Raw genomic sequence first — 20,104 nt, 5'->3', positions numbered from 1 at the left:
CCATGTGATTGGCTGATTAGAAATTAAGTCTTAACACACAGTTGGACAGGTGTACCTAATAAAGTGGCCAGTGAGTGTATAACATTGATGGTAATTCAGGCATAGTGCAGTTCCGCAGCCAAGCTAAATGACCACAAGGCCTCCATATTGGATTATGCATGCGCTTTAGCACTTTATTTTCCCACACACTGTGTCCTCTATGTCTCCTCACCCCTTTTCCCCACTCCCATTGTTTCCTTGATTAAACAGACAGTTGAAGGGAGAGTATATAGGGGAAGTGAGCAGCCGGTAAGCAAGGGCACCACCAGGGCTGCGGCGTCGCAGTCATGGAAATTGAGGAGTCGGAGGTTTGGCTTACCGTCTCCACAGCCCTGGGCACCACATTGCGTACAATATAGGGTGCTAACCTCCGGGGCAAGGTAGGGACAACTGATTAGGGGCCCCTGAGGGCCAGCTATGCTAGTATAAAGCCCCATCGGGAATCCCGGCAGTGATTTGCTTACTGTTTGGTAATTACTCTTCTTTTTGGCAGGGGTCTGCCCTTTGGTCATTCAGATATACTCTACAGCATTGTCTTGGACATTGGTCCTACTCTGGAGTTTGGTACTGTCACCTTTCTGCGCCGATAATTAACCAAACCAAGCACTCCCCCTCTTTCCCGATTCTGGTCATGTACTGGTACCCGGTGTCGGGTCAGCTCTGGTGAAAGCACCAGACGTGGTCCCTGGCTATCTTGGACAGCTCCTTTGGTCCAGCCAGAAAGGGAATGACAGGGTGAACCTAGGGGTCGCCATCGGTGAGCGGGGGCGCCAATTTGTATTCAAGGTACAGTGCCAACCTCCGCGGCAAGGTAGGGGTGTACGAGGGAATGTCGTGGTTCCCCCAGATATTATCATTATTGAATTTTTAAATTAGTTGTTCAAAAGTATAACTCGTCCAGAATGAAACAAGCCCTCACACGGCCATACTGACGGAAAATAAGAAAGTTATGGCTGTGGGAAGAAGGGGAGCGGAAAACAGGAACGTGAAAACGGAAAATGGCCCGGGGGTGAAGGGGTTAGTCACTTCTGTGGGAGTGGGGTGTGTGCTGCGACCACCACTCCAGGGACGGTGGTCTCACCCGTGCAGTAGATGCCTGTGAGCAGGGGACCCCCAATGATCACACCCCTCTCCTGTGTGCATGCTGCACTGTGCAGGGTGACAGCTGAGGGGCGTCCTCCCCGGCTGTATCCGCCACCGGACTAGGACTGTGGAGGTGGCCGATGTGTGACCCTGGCCGTGACCCCAGCCTGTGCACTTCAGCTGCTCTCCAGCAGGGGCGCGCGGTGCCTGTGGTGCACGGGCACAGCGAGGCTTCCTGCCCGGGTAGACAGTACGGCCACTGCCACGGTTGTCACTAGGGCTGCCCCGCGATAGGTGGGTGTCCCCGGCTGAAGGAGGCGGGCTCGCGTGCTGAGGGGAGCGGTGTGGACACGGGAGAGGCGGAGCTTGTACCTTAGCCCCGCCCACCAGCGAAGCGAGAGGTGAGCTGTGCTCCAGCGGCCGCACAAGCCGGAGGAGCTGTCAGCGGCAGGAGCCAGCGCGGCCGGTCCCGGCAGTGGCGGAGCAACAAGTGACAAGTCCCCGCACTCATGGCAGGTCGCCTGAGCAGCCACAGGTGCCCGCCGGCCCGGCACTGAGCCCATGTGCACACCTCCAAACTTGTCCCATGTGAGCGGTGTCCGGGGAGATCGCACCCTGCACGGCGCCGGCCATGGCCAAATGGCTCAACAAGTACTTCAGCCTGGGCAACAACAATAACAACAAGAGCCCCCCGCAGCCCCCCAGACCCGACTACAAGCGGAACGGCGGCGGCGGCGGCAGCGAGCGCCCCGTGCACCTGCAGCAGCAGTACCACCACCACACGTCCCCGCTGCCCGCCCGGGACGAGAGCGACCTCATCAGAGCCTACCGGGCGCAGAAGGAGCGCGACTTCGAGGACCCGTACAGCGGCCCCGGCTCGTCCCTCCGCAAGCTGCGGGCCATGTGCGGGGAGGAGCAGGCGGATGGCAGGAGGGGCAGAGCGCCAGGGTGCAGCAGCAGCCTCTTCCAGGAGCCCGGCTCCAACACCACGTCCTCGTCCTCCTCCTCGTCCTCCTCCCCGCACCTGTACCGCAGCAACAGCGAGAGGAGGCCGCCCGGAGCCCGCCACCAGCAGCAGCCCGGGGGCACCGAGCTCAAGTACATCGTGTCACCCAAGCACCGGCTCATCAAGATCGACAGCAGCGGCTGGGGCGACCCCGCAGCCACCGGCTCGGCCGGCATCTCCTGGAGCCCGGCGGTCACTGCAGGCATGAGCAAGGGCGAGGAGCCTGGCAACGGTGCCAAGAAGGACAAGGTGAGATGCCCGGCACACTGCCACTGTGGCCTGTCTCACCTGGCTGCGCCTTGTCATGTACCAGCCACACGTCACCTGTCTGCAGATTGTCCCACCTACATGTCACCAGTGTACAATCTGTCATCAGCGACCTGTGTGTACACTCGATGCCATTAGTGTCAGTCTATGCTATCAGTGCCATCTACATGTCACCTGTGTGTACGGTCTGTCATCAGTGCCAGCCACGTGTGACCCGTGTGTATCGTCTGTCATCAGTGCCGGCCACATGTCACCTGTGTGTACGGTCTGTCATCAGTGCCAGCCACGTGTGACCCGTGTGTACAGTCTGTCATCAGTGCCGGCCACATGTGCGACCCGTGTGTACAGTCTGTCATCAGTGCCGGCCACATGTGCGACCCGTGTGTACGGTCTGTCATCAGTGCCAGCCACGTGTGACCCGTGTGTACAGTCTGTCATCAGTGCCGGCCACATGTCACCTGTGTATACGGTCTGTCATCAGTGCCGGCCACATGTGTGACCCGTGTGTACGGTCTGTCGTCAGTGCCGGCCACATGTGCGACCCGTGTGTACGGTCTGTCGTCAGTGCCGGCCACATGTGCGACCCGTGTGTACGGTCTGTCGTCAGTGCCGGCCACATGTGCGACCCGTGTGTACAGTCTGTCATCAGTGCCGGCCACATGTGCGACCCGTGTGTACGGTCTGTCGTCAGTGCCGGCCACATGTGCGACCCGTGTGTACAGTCTGTCGTCAGTGCCGGCCACATGTGCGACCCGTGTGTACAGTCTGTCGTCAGTGCCGGCCACATGTGCGACCCGTGTGTACGGTCTGTCATCAGTGCCGGCCACATGTGCGACCCGTGTGTACACTCTGCCGTCAGTGCCACCTAGATGTCACCAGTGACCTGTGTGTACACTCGATGCCATTAGTGTCAGTCTATGCTATCAGTGCCATCTACATGTCACCTGTCTGTACGGTCTGTCGTCAGTGCCGGCCACGTGTGACCCGTGTGTACAGTCTGTCATCAGTGCCGGCCACATGTCACCTGTGTGTACGGTCTGTCATCAGTGCCGGCCACATGTACGACCCGTGTGTACGGTCTGTCGTCAGTGCCGGCCACATGCGCGACCCGTGTGTACGGTCTGTCGTCAGTGCCGGCCACATGCGCGACCCGTGTGTACGGTCTGTCGTCAGTGCCGGCCACATGCGCGACCCGTGTGTACGGTCTGTCGTCAGTGCCGGCCACATGCGCGACCCGTGTGTACGGTCTGTCGTCAGTGCCGGCCACATGCGCGACCCGTGTGTACGGTCTGTCGTCAGTGCCGGCCACATGCGCGACCCGTGTGTACGGTCTGTCGTCAGTGCCGGCCACATGCGCGACCCGTGTGTACGGTCTGTCGTCAGTGCCGGCCACATGCGCGACCCGTGTGTACGGTCTGTCGTCAGTGCCGGCCACATGCGCGACCCGTGTGTACGGTCTGTCGTCAGTGCCGGCCACATGCGCGACCCGTGTGTACGGTCTGTCGTCAGTGCCGGCCACATGCGCGACCCGTGTGTACGGTCTGTCGTCAGTGCCGGCCACATGCGCGACCCGTGTGTACAGTCTGCCGTCAGTGCCACCTAGATGTCACCAGTGACCTGTGTGTACACTCGATGCCATTAGTGTCAGTCTATGCTATCAGTGCCATCTACATGTCACCTGTCTGTACGGTCTGTCGTCAGTGCCGGCCACGTGTGACCCGTGTGTACAGTCTGTCATCAGTGCCAGTGACCTGTGTGTACACTGGATGCTATTAGTGTCAGCCATATGTGACCTGTCAGTCTATGCGATCAGTGCCATCTACATGTCACCTGTGTGTACGGTCTGCCGTCGGTGCCGGCCACGTGTGTACGGTCTTCCGTCGGTGCCGGCCTCATGTGTGACCCGCGTGTGCGGTCTGCCGTCGGTGCCGGCCACGTGTGTGACCCGCGTGTGCGGTCTGCCGTCGGTGCCGGCCACATGTGGCATGTATATAAATGGCTCCAGTGTATGCCATCAGTGCCAGAGCCGTGTGTACCGTCTGTGCCATTGGTGCTAGGCATGTGTGTATACAATATAATTGTACGGTGTGGCATACATGCTGCTGCTGGTTGGCACCTGTGTGGTATAACTGGTTAGCAATCCCACACTATCCCTGCCCGTGTGCCAGCATACAGAATAGGCGCTCATACCAAATATTGCTGTGATTTAGATTTCTCCTTTGCTCATTTTGCATTTTTTATTGATAACCATGAACTAACACTTCTAATATTGGAAGCATCCTTACTGTGCAGCATATATTTCATACCTGCCTAAAACTTATGCACAGTTCTGGATGTCACATGTGTATGGTCTGGGCCAAGCCCAAAACTGTCCTCATTTGTATCCCAGTAATGGCACATGGCAGGGACTATGTCATGGCAGCGCTGTTGTCACATGCTGAACAGTGACTTGTCGGCACTGTTAACCCATAGAAAGCCGCCTTGTGTGAGTGCTCTCTGCTGTGCTGGTTGATGGTGAGTGGGTGATATCTGACTGTCTGCAGTGGTATATGGAGGTGACACGTGCAGCATAAGAGGGTGCCCACTGGCATCTGTGCAGAACGGGCAGCAGTGGGGTGCAATCTGACAGTGCATAAGCAGAACTATTGAAGCCAGTCCCCATGACCTGTGGCATTTAGGAGAAAGATGGCATGTGACCGTGACCTATGTAACCTGAATATCCAGATTCTTCTCATTTGTTGCATAAGAGTAAATTCTTTCATGGTGTCAGCTTTTCTCCTACAAACCTGTGGACTGAATTTATGGCTGGTGATTTGAGGTGCAGTTGTGCCCATTTATCCCAGAACAGCTGCTTTTTGGTGCCCTGTGGCAACGAAGGTTGGTTCCCACCAGTGAGGAGATCCTTAAATAAAGGACCACGAGCGATTATTTCTGTTCCATTGTCAGTCTCTAGAGCATTATTCCTGGATCTATATGTTGAGGCTGAAAAAAGTGCCACACTTCTCACCTGTGTTGTGGCTGGACACAGTCCTGTGTGGCCTTTACTAGCCGTTTGGACTCCTAATTGCACGGCAATGGGAAATCCTAAACCGAAAACAGCAGCGTTGTGTGCCTGGTTTCCGGCACTTGTCCTCCTTTTGGTAACGTTGATTACAAGAATGTCATATGTGTGTGCATCTATTCTGATGCCACAGGGACAGGCTTTTTATACTGAGACTATGAGAAATGGAATGAAAACCGTTTAGTACCTTTTGCGAAGACATTTACTTTGGGAGGTTCTAGAGAATCTAGATTGACAGTTGCTAACTGTTGATGTCCTATCGCTAACCACTAATGACCGAGAGTAATCTCTGATTTTCTAATCCATTGATTTGTCACCCAATACGTATGGATTATCACTCAGCTACTTACTGGTCGGATTGACCAAATATATATGATCACATCTATTTGTGAGTCATGATCTGTAGGCCATAGGATACATCCAAACAATGGCCAGTGAGTCTTGACCCATAGAGTAGACCTTAGGAGAAAGCTACACAATGGCCAGTGAGTCTTGACCCATAGAGTAGACCTTAGGAGAAAGCTACACAATGGTCAGTGAGTCTTGACCCATAGAGTAGTCTATATAAGAGAAAACCACACAATGGTCAGTGAGCCTTGACCTGTAGATTATAGGATAAACCCCCACAATGGTCAGAGTTCTGGTAAATGAGACGTTCTGCTGTATTGTTGTCTTGGTTTCGACCATTGCATGGTTGCTACAACATTGAGGCTCATGAGAGCTAGAGAGAAGAGGGCAGCCCCAGAATTTGCTTTATGTTGGCAATGACGGAGGCTTATACATTCTGCAGAGCATTATAGAGGAGGAAGCAGTTGCCATATATACACACACACACACACACACACACACACACACACACACATCCTGGATCTATACTCCTTTCTGTACCCGAGGGCTGGGATTACGCTATAAATTCCTGACTCCCCCATCAGACTGATCGCCTCCAGTTTTTACTTGTGAGGTTGTGATGCAATTTTCCTTGGAATCGGCACTAGTTGGACTGTCCCTGCCAGTCTTGTAGAAAACTGCCTTCGAGGGCTGCTCCAAATTCAGCTACATAAAGGGGTAAATGTCATACAATGGCAGAGCCATATGGTGGCACACAGCAGTATTCATGGCGTTACAGAGCCTCTGTTTGGAGCTCATTGTAATACTGCATTCTCCAAGGCGGTACCATACGGTGCCCAATTATGGCTCCTGGCAACTGGGCTGCCAAAAGTCTGACTGTTCAAGAGGTTCTTGTATGTGGACCATTTTGGTACTTGGGAACCTATGGATATGTTGTCCATCCTGAGGTCTGGAAACCCTGTTTTCAGATGTTTTAGTCCTACCATTGACTAATGTTCTTGTACATTGGCCAATGTTGATTTAGATTCTAGAATTCTAGGTTGGCCTTATGATGTCAAGAACTTGGAGCCACTTATTTTGATGTGAGAAGACAGTTTCAGACACCAAGTAAAAACAGAGACATGTTGGAAGTACTTGGGTGCAGTCCTTGGAAAATTGTGATGCAAGACGTGTTCATTACAGAAACTCTGATAAATGTCCATCTTCTATTCGATTATTTCTAAACACTGTTTTTCGGTGATTACTTTGTATCTCCGTTCATACTGCACCCACACACAAATCATACACCATTTGAAAGGTAAGCTTGCCCCCTTCAGCAAGAAAATAGCCAAACAAGCCACAAATCCACAATTTGATCACAAAATACAGTTTAAACATTAATTTTCATAAACCTGCAGTAAGGAAAAATGACCTGCAGGTGGCACCACAGTACCCCAAAGCAAACTACCAACACATTTGTAAACATGCACTGCTTTTTCGCTCATTACTTCGCCCCACACACACGATACACAATTTGAAAGGTAAACTTGCTCCCTTCAGCAAGAAAAGAGCCAAACAAACCACACATTCACAATGTCATCACTAAATACAGTTTAAACATTCATTTTCATAAACCTGCAGGTGGCACCTCAACCGGAAGACATTTTTTGGCCTCTACTTATCAAACCAATTTATTGTATTACCAATCTACATATATAAATACCTGTTTGTGTTGATCTTCTCATGAAATACACTTACATTTGACCAGCTTGCTATTTCTGAAATTGCCTGCGACCCCGACGACCAATGTGTGAAAATTTCGCACGGGTCAGGCTAGTTAGTACTTTGTTTCTAATGACCATGAAAAATATTTGGCAGAGCCAGTAAGATGTTCTGCAGGCAGAAGTGATGGACATGCCAATTACTGTGGTGGGAACATCCATGGCCATAGTCTGGCAGAATGCGGTGCTTCCAGCGTAGTCTGATCCTTGGGGTTTATTACGGGGCAGGAATGTCTTGTTTCCTCCTGAAGCTCGTTCTCTTCTATTCTTCTAGGTTCCTGTGTTTGGAGAGCTCTTGGGACTTGGCATACAGCTATTGTCTTGTGTGCACAAAGTCACAGCACCACGGCTGTAGGAATTACTGCTGTCAGGTGCCTGCAAAATATCATAGGGAGGGGGGCTTCTTGTGAATTCTGCTACTATTCCAATCTGGGGGGGATTTTACTAGCCGCGTGGTTTTGTGCATTATACTCTTTCATTACACTCGTGTGTCTATAAGGCTTGATAACAGATTATTGGGAACGACACTGATGCCTGTGCACATGAGCCGCACAGAATGACATTTCCAGCTTCTCGTACCTGGGTAGATGTGCGGAGCCGGGTGCAAAGCGTTGTATAGGAAGACTGGAGCATTATTTCCCCAAATACTGGACAATGAAAGTGGCATCTAGCTGCTAATGTACTGCATTGGCATATGACCTATAAAAGACCAACAGTGCCCCCCGGCCAATCATTCAGGGGATGTTTGGATTATGCAGATTATAAAGTAACATTCTGCTGAAAATTGTAAATTATTCAAGATTATCAGATTAGCTCCAAATCTGCAGCTTATTGCAAGTCTCGTGATTGCAGGTCCCTGAATCAAGTGTGAGATTACTGGATTGTACAGTACCTAGTAATCTCCCCTATGAATGCCCCCCAATATTTGCCTTATTACAGCACTTGGCTGCCGTTATCCAGACAAATCAATTAGAGTTGATTTATTGGAGGCTAATATTTTTGTTCATTGCCTTTCACTGTCCCTGCCTCTGGCAATGCTAAGCCATTTCAATACTAACCCACTTAGGTGATGGAATCTGTTACCATTTATCACTCATGTCAAAACAATTGCATGACGTTGCATTTTTTTAATTTTTTTTTGTTGTTTTTTCTCCCCTCCCCTGACAGCAGGATTGTAATGTAAGCCGAAATAGACCTCCTGTCTTAATGAATAGCAACCAATTAAATGTCTACAACTGCTGCTTTGCAAATGATGCGGCTTGTCATGAGTGGTGTCATCTGGGGTCAGCTGAAAAGGGAAAAAGTGACCTCAGACAGTGCAAGGAATTTGTTGTTTGCATGTCGTTGCCAGGAACAGGTTGGAAAGGAAGATGACCAGCATCAAAGGAGGTTCCCTGCAGTCCCATCCTAGGTGACCTACACTAGGCTGGGGACCCTATTGTCACTGTGTATACTATAGCAGTCCAATCCACATTGAAAGTTAGGCAACGTTCAATCCGCACGCAACCAGTCTTACAGTTTCGGAATCTTTTGCTGTAGTCATTACTTGAAAACATGAGTGCTTACTTCCAGGGTTTTACAGTTGTGCTCAAAAGTTTACATGCCCCAGCAGAATTTTTGCTTTCTTGGCCTTTTTTCAGAAATATGAATGATAACACCAAACCTTTTTCTCCACTCATGGTTAGTGGTTGGGTGAAGCCGTTTATTGTCAAACTACTGTATTTTTCTCTTTTTAAATCATAATGACAACCCAAAACATCCACATGACCCTAATCATTTACATACCCTGGTGATTTTGGCTGATAGCATGCACAGAAGTTATCACAAATGGGATTGAATGGCTGCTAAAGGTAACATCCTCACCTGTGACCTGTTTGCTTGTAATCAGTGTGTGTGCGTGCATAAAAGCTGAGTGAATTTCTGGAATCCAGACAGACTCTTGCATCTTTCATCCAGCCACTGACGTTCCTGGATTGTGAGTCATGGGGAAAGCAAAAGAATTGTCAACGGATCTATGGGAAAAGGTAGTTGAACTGTATAAAACAGGAAAGGGATGCAAGAAGATAGCCAAGGAAGTGATAATGCCAGGACGCACCGTTCAACCTGTGATTAACAAATGGAAAATCAGGGGCTCTGTAAAAACAAAACCACAAAAATTTTGTCCACAACTGCCAGAAAAATTGTTCGGGATGCAAATAAAAACCCACAAATAGCATCAGCTGAAATACGGGACTCTCTGAAAACTCGCGGTGTGGCTGTTTCAAGATGCACAGTGGGGAGGCACTTGAAGAAAAATGGGCTGCATGGTCAAGTTGCCAGAAGAAAGTCACCTAAGACGCCTATCCATTACTAATCACATAGTCACATTGTAAGAAGACACAGACACCCCGAAAAAAAGACTTTAATTGAAAGAATGACACATTCCTTTAATATTCTTAATTAAACTATACTTATGACCTCACCAAATTCCACAGAATCCTTCGATCTCCTATAATAAAACTAAAATAAAAAATAACAATATACCAAACATGTTGGTCGTTCTGTCCCACGCCGTAATCCATGTCTGGGGATTAATAGTTTTCAACCTGGATGGTGCCAACATGTGACCGTCCAACCTGAGAACCACTGGTGACTGAGTGGCTATGAGCGCGGCCTCGGTGACTAGTGCTGACGTCATAGAGGTTATGTTCGGTCACTGAGACTCCGTTCCCTGCCGGGCTGAACTGTGGTGACCTCTGTGAGATCCCTGCTAGCACCATGAGAACAATGTCTTCAATAAAATTGTGCTGGAGATCACGGTATGCGCACGTGCTGCCTTTGGTGCCATTTTATTGAAGTATTGTACTACGTCAACATAACAATGTGCACGTGCCAACCATAGGGATAATGGTGACGGCTGTCAAGTGTGCACTGCTATTTTAACGTCATAGTACAATTCTTCAATAAAATGGCGCCGGAGTCGACCCCTGCGCATCCTGTGATATCTGGTGCCATTTTGATGAAGACATTGCGAATTTGCATACAGCGTGTGCAATAAAATGGCGCCGTAGTGCGATATGCGCAAGCGCTGACTCGGGCGCCTCTTATTAATGGCACATTGCTTCTGTACTGACCGTCCTCTGCCCAGCCTGTTTAACAGTGCATGTGATTATATTGGCCGTCCCATCGCAAGTCGTTGTCAATCTTGTAGGTTTTCTGGTCTTAACGTGAAAAGGGGACTATCTATTTTTTCCCCTTGGAGTACTCTTAGTGTTCACATGTCTGTTTATTTTTTTCCTTTGCCATACAAGAAAATGCTTGTATTATAGAAAGTGGCACATTGCTGAAATAGTCTCGACAATCTGATCCTGCTACTATGCTAAAAATTGGTCAGTAGAAAAAAAAAACCACCAGACGTCTGAATGAGCTCGTCCGTAGCGTGTGCTAATGAGTAAGGCGATGATTAGAGTAGAACAAATAACTGTTGTGATGAATGACGAGTGCCCACTACTCGGAGAGCAGGCCAAGTCACCATGGACCGGCTGGCTGACTATGAAGGCGAGATGGATGTTGCGGTACGTTCCATGTGCAGGGATTAGAGAGCTATGTGAATTTCGATTGGTGTGTCCACGTCTTCCGGCCAGCCCTTTTTCAGTGTGTAGCTTCTCTTTTCCGAGGTCAGTGTCTGCCATGGTTTCTCGTTCCCTGCATTGGTCATTGGAATGTCTGCAGTAGGTGGCCTATTCATTATCGGAGCACTTTGTGTGGCATGTGCTTACTCACCAGTGCTTGTGTGCCGTCTGCTCACGGTGCACCATGTGTTGGCATTATAGCCAACCTCTTCACGGGATGCCAGATTCTCCATCTGATGCTCAGTTGGACGTGAACATATTGTCTTTGGAGAACTGTTCTGCTCGGAGCTACAAGCACAGAAATCCATTTAGGTCACGCAGCTTTCATTTTGAAGTTCACAAAACTCTTCTTTTTTTTTTATTGCCCCCCTTATCGGTTGTAGCTAGAGTTTGTGTCTATCTATGCTAAATTTGATTATAAAGAGGCTATCCCACCAATAGCATCCATCACTTATATCTGGATCTGTGGGAGTCTCGGCGATGAAGCCCCTACTAATCAAACTACCCACTATCACATGGCGAGGGTGTTTGGCGATCCTAAATGTATCACCTGTCCTGCTGATAAATGATAAATTATTGCAGGATCGTACACATATTCATTGGTGTAGTATTACGTCTATCTTGTGCGTTATGTCACCAGTTGTAAAGTGCAGAATATGGTGCTATATGAATGAAAGCTAATGGTTGTTCTACTTTACGATAGACGGTTTCTAGGCTGATGCTGGAAAAATGCCACAAAAATCGGGGTTCAAAAATTAATTATGAATTAACAAAATGCAAAGCGAATGAATAAAGAAATCTACCGTAAATCTGATCTGTGACCACCCTTTGCTTTCAAATCGCCATCAATTCTTTTGGCACACTTGTACCCAGTTTTTGAAGGAACTCTCCAGGGAGGTTGTTCCAAACATCTTGGAGAACTAACCACAGATCTTCTGTGGATGTAGGCTTGTGCAAATCCTTGTGTCTCCATGTTATCCCAGATGTGTTGTGACCATATCAATTAAAACTTTCACAGTACGGTATATGCAGCTGCACAGGGTCCACTACCAGCTTCTAGTGCGGCCTGCTGCCTCTTTCTCTCGATTTTAGTCTCCTCTGGTGACTAGTGATGAGCGAGCGTGCCCGGGTAAGGTGTTATCTAAGCATGCTCGAGTACTAATAGAGTATCTTCGGTGTGCTCTAATACTATATTAGTCGCCACGGCTGCATGTCTCGCTGCTGTTCAACAGCCGCAACACATGCAGGGATTATCTAACAAACAGGTAATCCATACATGTGTTGTGGCTGTTGAATAGATGAGAAACTTGCAGGTGTGGGGACTCGAACACAGTATTAGTGTGTGCTGAAGATACTCTATTAGCACTCGAGCATGCTTAGATAACACATCCGAGCACACTCGCTCCTCAGTACTAGTGACTTATAGGGACCACACTCGGATGAGAGTATGGAGGAGCTCCTGTTCTTGCATAGGTGCCCTCTCTGGGTAAAGTACTGGTTGCACTACTTCACATGGATAGTTCTTTAAGGCCTCATTCACACGTCAGTATTTTGCATCAGTGTTTGTGTTCCAAAACCAGGAGTGAAACTTAGAGGAAAACTATAACTGAAAGACTGCCATCTGTTGTGTGTTGGGGCCACTCCTGCTTTTGGCATAGAAATACTGCTGAAAGCTAGTGAAGTGTGAATAAAGCCTAAGCATAGCTTTCTGCTCTTCCACCCTTGGCCTGTCAGGAATTATTGCACAATTATTGATCCTGACAAGCCCTTGCATTTCTCAGGGAGCAGCGCTTTCTTTCTGATGTGACATGTTGAATCCTGACAGACATCTGACACACTTAATCCATACCGTTTGTGAAATGTGCCGTGGAATGCTGCCTTTTCTTGCGCTGTGGGTGCGGACAGTGGGCTCCAGGTCTTATCGGGCAGCTCCAGCATTTCCATGTGGTATAACAAATCCGTAGCTCTGGCAGCTGACACAGGCAGGTATTTCTGTCAGCTGGTCAGGAGCGGGGGTGTGAGTTATGGAGCAGACTAGTGCTCTTGGCGATGAACAGGTCGCTGTCAAAGCTGAGAGTCCTAATTCTTCCTCCAGTTGGCCCTCGTTTCTGGAAGGCTCATGTACACTGAAATGTTAGCATCTCTGTGCTGGATGAGAAGGGAACCTGCAAAAATCCCCAGCCCCATATCAAGATCATGTGCATTTTTTTATGTTTTTATTACTACTGATGTAACTGGTCATTTATTTTGTAATTTACGGTACCTGTGCACCTGTTATCGGGACTCAGAGTGCTCTGTCTACTCTAGTATTTCATACTAGAATATTGCCTGGAAACATACTGTTACCTGGACTTAGTGGCTTATGAAAAGTATTCACCCCCTTGTCAGTTTTTGTGTTTTGCTACGACACAATTTCACTATTTTGTTTTTTTTCGAGGGTTTGCATCAGTTCCTGTAAAGATCATACCTACAACTCTGAACATTTGGTTTTCGTTTGATTGTGAAGCAAACAACAAATAGGACAAAATTACTGTTATCCTCAATGTGCATAAGTATTCACCGCCCAAAAGTCAGTACTTTGTAGAGCCTCCTTTTGCGGCACTTACAGCAATAAGTCTCTATGAGCGTTCCACATCTTACCACTGGGATTTTTGATCATTCCTCAAGGCAAAGCTGCTCCAGCTTCTTGACGTTTGCTGTTCACCAGAGGAAGCCATGTGTCTTCAAGTGTGACCACAGCTTCTCAAGTGGATTAAGGTCTGGGCTTTCACTAGGCCACTTTAGCAGTGTGCTTTGGCCCCAGACAAGGCGTTTACCTTGGTGGCGAAACACTTCAGTTTTGGTCTCATCTGACCTCAGCACCTTCTGCCATACATTTGGGGAGTCTCCCATATGTCTTTTGGCAAACTGAAAACAAGCCTTACAGTGTGTGTGTAAGTAAAGGCTTTTTCTGCCCACTCTTCCATAGAGGCAACCTTTTTGGAGTGTACGGCTTATTGTGGTCATATGGACAGATACTCCAGTCTTTGCTTGGGAACTCTGCAGCTCCTTCAGAGTTATCTTTGGTCTCTGTGCTGCCTCTGTGATTAATGCCCTCCTTGCCCGGGCTGAGAGTTTTGGTGGGTGGCTTGGCTGGTCTGTTGTGGTACCATGCTCTTTTCATTTGATAAGGGATTTGATGGTGCTCTGGGGGATCATCAGAGATTAGGATACTAAATTATATATCATAGTCCTGACTTGTGCTTCTCAACAACTTTGTCCCTGACTTGTCTGGAGATCTCCTTGGTCTTCATGGTGGTGTTTGGTTAGTGATGCCTCTTCCTTACTGGTGTTGCAGCCTCTGTGGCCTTTCAGAAAAGGTAAAGTGTATATACTGACAGACATGTGACACTTAGACTGCACACAGGTGGGCTTCGAGGTAACAGCTTGCACCAGAAATTTTTAGGGTTTTCATGGCAATGTGGATGAATATTTCTGCACATGCCATGTTTGTTATTTGATCCTATAAATAGAATTTATGGCTGTTTTTCTCACTTCACCAATCGACTATTTAGGCCTCTTTCACACCAGTTTTTTGCCATCAGTCACAATCTGTCATTTTATGAAAAAAACGGATCCAGCGACTGATGCTGCTATATCCCGTTTTTCTCAGACTTGTATTAGCGACGGATGGCTGTACATTTCATCCGTTGTAATTTCTGTATTCGTCGGCCGGATACAATGGACATAATAACGTTTTTTGTCTATTTTGAAAAGTCTGACAGCGACGGATCCAGCGCCATCCGTCGTTGGCTATAATGGAAGCTTATGGGTGCAGGACCCGTCGCTGGATTCCGTTTTTTCAAAGTGAGCATACTCGGAATAATTTCTATGCCTTTAATTTAACCCTGAAACCCATTCTGGCTCATAAAAAAATTCTCTCCCTCCCTCCTTCCTTCCCTCCCTTTAAAATTCCTATGGCGGCTTCTGCAATGGATCCGTCAAAAAAACTGATACAGTGCATCAGTTTTTTACAATCTGCGCAGGATCCGTTTTTTTCACACTTTGACGGATTGTGACTAATTCTAAAAAACTGATGCATGAAAGAGGCCTTAGTGTTGATGCATCACACAGATCACATTACAGAAATATCTAAACATAAGTTGTAATGTACTGTAATGAACTGTTTTATACAGTTCAAATACCTTTTCCCATAGATCCGTTGACAATTCTTTTGCTTTCCCCATGACTCACAATCCAGGAACGTCAGTGGCTGGATGAAAGATGCAAGAGTCTGTCTGGATTCCAGAAACTCACTCAGCTTTTATGCACGCACACACACTGATTACATCTGCAGTGCAGCCTCCTACCTCACAGATTGTCACTTCTGCTTGGTATGTGTTGACGTGACGGGCAGTATAAAGTGCCTATGTGCAATGTGTCCTTCTCACCAGTATGGCACTGACCTTTTGACGCTGCGCTGAGCGCACCAAATTGCAACCTGTTGCGTTTGGCGCTGTTCGGCGCAGCATCAAAAGGACGCATGCGCCGCCAAACGCATACTGCGCACGGCCTGCGTCCCCAGTGCTAAAGATAGGGGACGCATGCAGCGTCATGCGTCCGTAGGCGGAGCTACCGGCGGAGGCGCGACAGGGGGCGGGGCTTAGTGGCGGCCATGCGCAGCCCGACGCTGCGGCCATAAACGTTAATGTGAAACTAGCCTTAGGGGAGTAAACTGAGGCTTGCTTCTTTAATGAAATGTACCAAATAATGGCGTTTACTGTTCCCCATCTCCTGATTGTGAAGGTGCACATCACACATGGCACACCGTATTTTTGCGCTCTGCTTTATTTGCTGGCCTATAATAAGCGCGGTCTCGTGCTGCACAGCCAGAAGGTCGGCTTTTCTAATGGCTTTCTTTGCTGGCTTTAGCCCGGCGTTTTGTAGGTAGAAGAGATACAATACAACATTGCAGCCCAGGATCTAGTCTGATAACGTTAATTCACGCTTGCACGCTTCCGAGCCTCATAGCCGCGCCAAACATTTAATTATCCAATTTACTATAGTCGTATATTGCTGATTTAGAGAATAATTACATGGTAACGCAGCAAACATATAATTTTGACCTTGTGATTTCCGTGTGCCGTGCCTCGCTGCTCAGCTCGGGTTTTTTTATTGTACTGCTCTTGTGCGGTCATAAAATTTGCTGTTTATGGACCTCTATAATTTAAATACCTAAAAAAGCATCCTCGCATACCCCAAAGCATTGACATGTAGCCATTGAGTGTCGAGTTCTGACTTGTCCTTCTAGTATTGCCTCTTCTATGGTAACTGGAGCCATATGCTGACATTTCTCCGGAAATCCAAATGATAATATATGGTTCCTAAAACCAGTGCGGTCACTGATGGCAGATCAACACATTGCCAGGCTGGCCACCGCTCCGATTAGGCGGGATGTGCTCTAGGTGGGTTCATTAAAGTGCTATAAATACAGACGAGGACGACGCTATAATAAGCATTAGATTAGTAGAATATCTTACCATACCTTGGATTGGTATATGGGGTAACTATATAGGTATAGATAGTTTCTGGGTCTGTCCATACATTTGGCACTCCCGCTGTACTAGGTTTACGATGCGATTCTCGCACAAGTAATACGGCAGTCTGTCTCTGTCCTAAATCTAATGTCAATCCTATCAAAAAGTGAAGCTGCACACTGTGTGCCAAGATATATGCAATCTGTGACTATATGGACTGTAAACTGCATTACTGACTGGTGGGCTGTCATGTATTGTCCAATTCATGCACCAAGTGGCTTCGTTTTCTACGCATATTCCATATAGCAGCAGTGCTTGCATGCATCCTGGCGCTTAGTGCTGCTGTATGCTCTTGTTTGTGTATAGCAGCTTGCACCTGTTCACATTGGCTTCATTCTGTCAGGAGGTGCTGGTCAGTTTTGATCCTTTGTTTTCTTTTTCCACTCAGTCCTCGCCCTCGTTCTTGCATCCAATGGACACGTCCTTGGTTAAAGGGGCAGCGCCCCTGACCCATAGGTTAATTGATCCATGCACGCATCCTTTGTTAAAAAACGATCCATGTTTGATATGCGGAAGACTTTTTCTTTTTGGAAGTAATGTTGAAGTGCCTCATCCATTTTTAACTGGTGCACTGCTGACAGTTGATGATAAAATGGTCCACCTGCTTCAGTCTTTAAAAAGAGTTTTTGCCAGAGGTGGGTCCATTTCTGAAGAAAGTCCTTCAGTTTTACGTTTCTATTCTGTATGGCAGTAATGCAGTTTACATTTCCTAAATTCAATGTGTGCATAAATCTTGGCGCCTGCAGTGTGCTGCTGCACTCTATGTATATGCTGCAGTCCCAGCAGCTCGCACCTGTTCACATTGGCTTCATTTGATCTGGGTTTTTTCTTGTCTCATACAACCAATTTATTGAAGATGAAGTCCGCTAATATAATGGGAAACCTACTTGCAGTGAAACAATCTTTTAGTATCTTTATTTAATAGTGCCGTGGTTTAGGCCATTTTAAAAGTAAATGTATTTAATGGCCTTGAAATGATCCCATCGTTCATTAGCTCTCATATGGATTTTTAGAATAAATTCGAAGCCCAATTACAAAATCTGGTCATGTGACTCTTTTATTGATGAAGGGGGGGTTATCCAACCATGAATTCTGAATCTAAGACTGACGCCATACTCCCCCATACTTGCCCCTCTGATTCCAACACTTCTCTCCCTTCTTCGGTCTCTAGCTTCCCACAGCTAACATGTCTAATTTCATGTCCCCTGCAGCCAATCATCGCCTGCAGCAGTCACATTGCAGTTGATCAGATGCCATCTAACTGAGAAATAGACATTGGGGGATGGGACGCGTCATAAACTGAGCTGCAGGGTTTGGTAAAGTTTAATTATTTTTATTGTGAAGTCTATATATATATTTCTTATAAAGACTAAAGGTTTTTTTGGAACAAATGTAGAAGGCTATGCTAGTCCACACTTTCCATTGGAATGCTATGTATGACATCTGAGGCATCAGTTTAGCATATATTTTCCTATGTATCTGGAAGCTATAAGCGATGTGAGCACAGCCTAAACTGGCCAGGAGCCTCATTCATGGGTTAAAATGAGCTTTAGACTGTGTATTGCGCTGTATACTGTCCCAGCGTGGTGGTGATGAATGAGCATGTTCTACTCCTAGTGTAAGAACTCGCCTGCAATGTGTTGGAAGGTACATAATGAAGGCATTCCCAACATATCGCACCCGCGAGGTCACGTAAAGCGTGTAAGGAGCCTGTGATGGTATGTAGCGTAGAGGAGAACGCAGGCATGGACTTGCACCAGGGTAGTCAAGGGAGAATAGGATTTTCCCATCCAGAATTTCCCACTCATTTCAGGTCCCATTTACTATTCATGTTCTCTAGTGATGAGTGAACGTGCTGGATGAGAGGTTATCCGAGCATGCTCGGGTGCTAACAGAGCGCGGACTCAAATACTATGTTCTAGTCCCAGCGGCTGCATGTCTCACGGCTGCTCGACAGCAGAAACACATGCAGGGATGGTCTGTATGTTAGGTAATCCCTGCATGTGTTTCTGCTGTCGAGCAGCCGTGAGACATGCAGCCGCTGGGACTAGAACATAGTATTTGAGTCCGCGCTCTGTTAGCACCCGAGCATGCTCGGATAACCTCTTATCCAGCACATTTACTCATCACTAATGCTCTCCTTTTTATGTTCCCCAGTTAACATTCTTTAGGGCATGTTTGTTAAAGGTTTTGGCATACCTCTGTAACACATTTCCCTTCTGCCACATAATCATGTCCTTTTATATGCATGTACCCATGGTAAATGCCACTCATTGGTCATACCTTCTCCAAGGTTCAAGCAAATTATTTTTTTTTCTGTTGCCATACTTTACATCGAATGAGATTTGAGTCACAAATTTAGTGAAAGGAATTCTATCCCCACATATATGGAGCAGCAGCGGCGTGCCTGTGTGTGGGCAGCACTCTTATTGAAATTGTCACAAGTGGATGACAAATGGGCACGTGAGCGTTCACACATTGCAGTCACAATGATTTTTAGGCTGTTTTACCACTGCATATGTACTTCAGTTTTCCTAAACTGCGCAGTGATCACATTGTGTAACCATGCCTAAACATAATGACCATGCTCTGCAAATGCTCCAACAGCTTCTAGGAAAACCAAAGATGCCTCAGTCTTGTATTACAGACACTGAGAGCAGAATCTGGAATGTTCTCCAAAAGGTTCGCTGACATAATAGGAATTTGTCAGCAGCTTTTTGCCATGTAATCTGAAGACTGCATGCTGTAAGGGTTAAAACACAGATTTCAGGATGCCTCTTATCAAGCTCCATGGTTTTCTTTACCTGTAGTGATTTGTTTTCACATCAGGAGCTTATCATTGCTGGGACTAGCTGGTCAGTGATTCCTGATCCCACTCCGCCCCCTTCTGTGATAAGCAGCTCACTGTCCATGGATATTGTGTGTGTATATAGAGCCTGGTGTGGGCGGGGCAACTTTCTGAGCTCTGCTTCAAGCTAACTCTAAAAGCTCTGATTGTGCCAGAACTGCTGCTCCCAGTAAGTGATACATTGTTGTATTGTTTTTTTTTTTTTTTTTTGCCTACATCATTCTACTATCAGATAAGATGGCAAAAACCTGCTGACAGATTCCCTTTAAGGCCCAGATATGCTTTTATAGATAAAAACTGGGGAAGGTCCGTAATTTTCAGCGACTGTGTCTGGGCGAGGTAACCCCTTCATGACATATGACTTATATTTACGTTATATGTTGTGTCCCTGACTTTGATGCAGGCTCAGACACTGAGACGTGACAACTGATGTCATTAGATGTCATGTGCCTTTAACAGCCGCTGGTGGATCTGAGCTCCTCCCATGGCTGTTAACAAGGTAAAT

At 47.4% G+C, this 20,104-nt stretch overlaps 1 protein-coding gene across 2 annotated transcripts in view; it reads left to right on the top strand.

Moving 5' to 3' along the window:
- Nucleotides 1-1,459: 1,459 nt before the first annotated feature.
- The window catches only part of SHB (SH2 domain containing adaptor protein B), a 189,872-nt gene continuing 171,227 nt past the window's right edge, over nucleotides 1,460-20,104 (top strand). Inside the window, exon 1 of one of the 2 annotated variants that reach the window (XM_073549745.1) lies at nucleotides 1,460-2,377. In XM_073549745.1, coding sequence (XP_073405846.1) covers nucleotides 1,754-2,377 — 624 coding nt within the window. In that variant the 5' untranslated portion in view covers nucleotides 1,460-1,753. The remainder of the gene's footprint in view (nucleotides 2,378-20,104) is intronic. The other variant, XM_073549744.1, reaches the window with a different exon arrangement.

The sequence above is a fragment of the Dendrobates tinctorius genome, unplaced genomic scaffold, assembly GCF_039654945.1.
Source record: "Dendrobates tinctorius isolate UK_male_01 unplaced genomic scaffold, ASM3965494v1 ptg000160l, whole genome shotgun sequence".
Classification (NCBI taxonomy): domain Eukaryota; kingdom Metazoa; phylum Chordata; class Amphibia; order Anura; family Dendrobatidae; genus Dendrobates; species Dendrobates tinctorius.
Note: the sequence above shows the minus strand (reverse complement) of the source record. Positions and strands in the feature narration are given on the sequence as shown.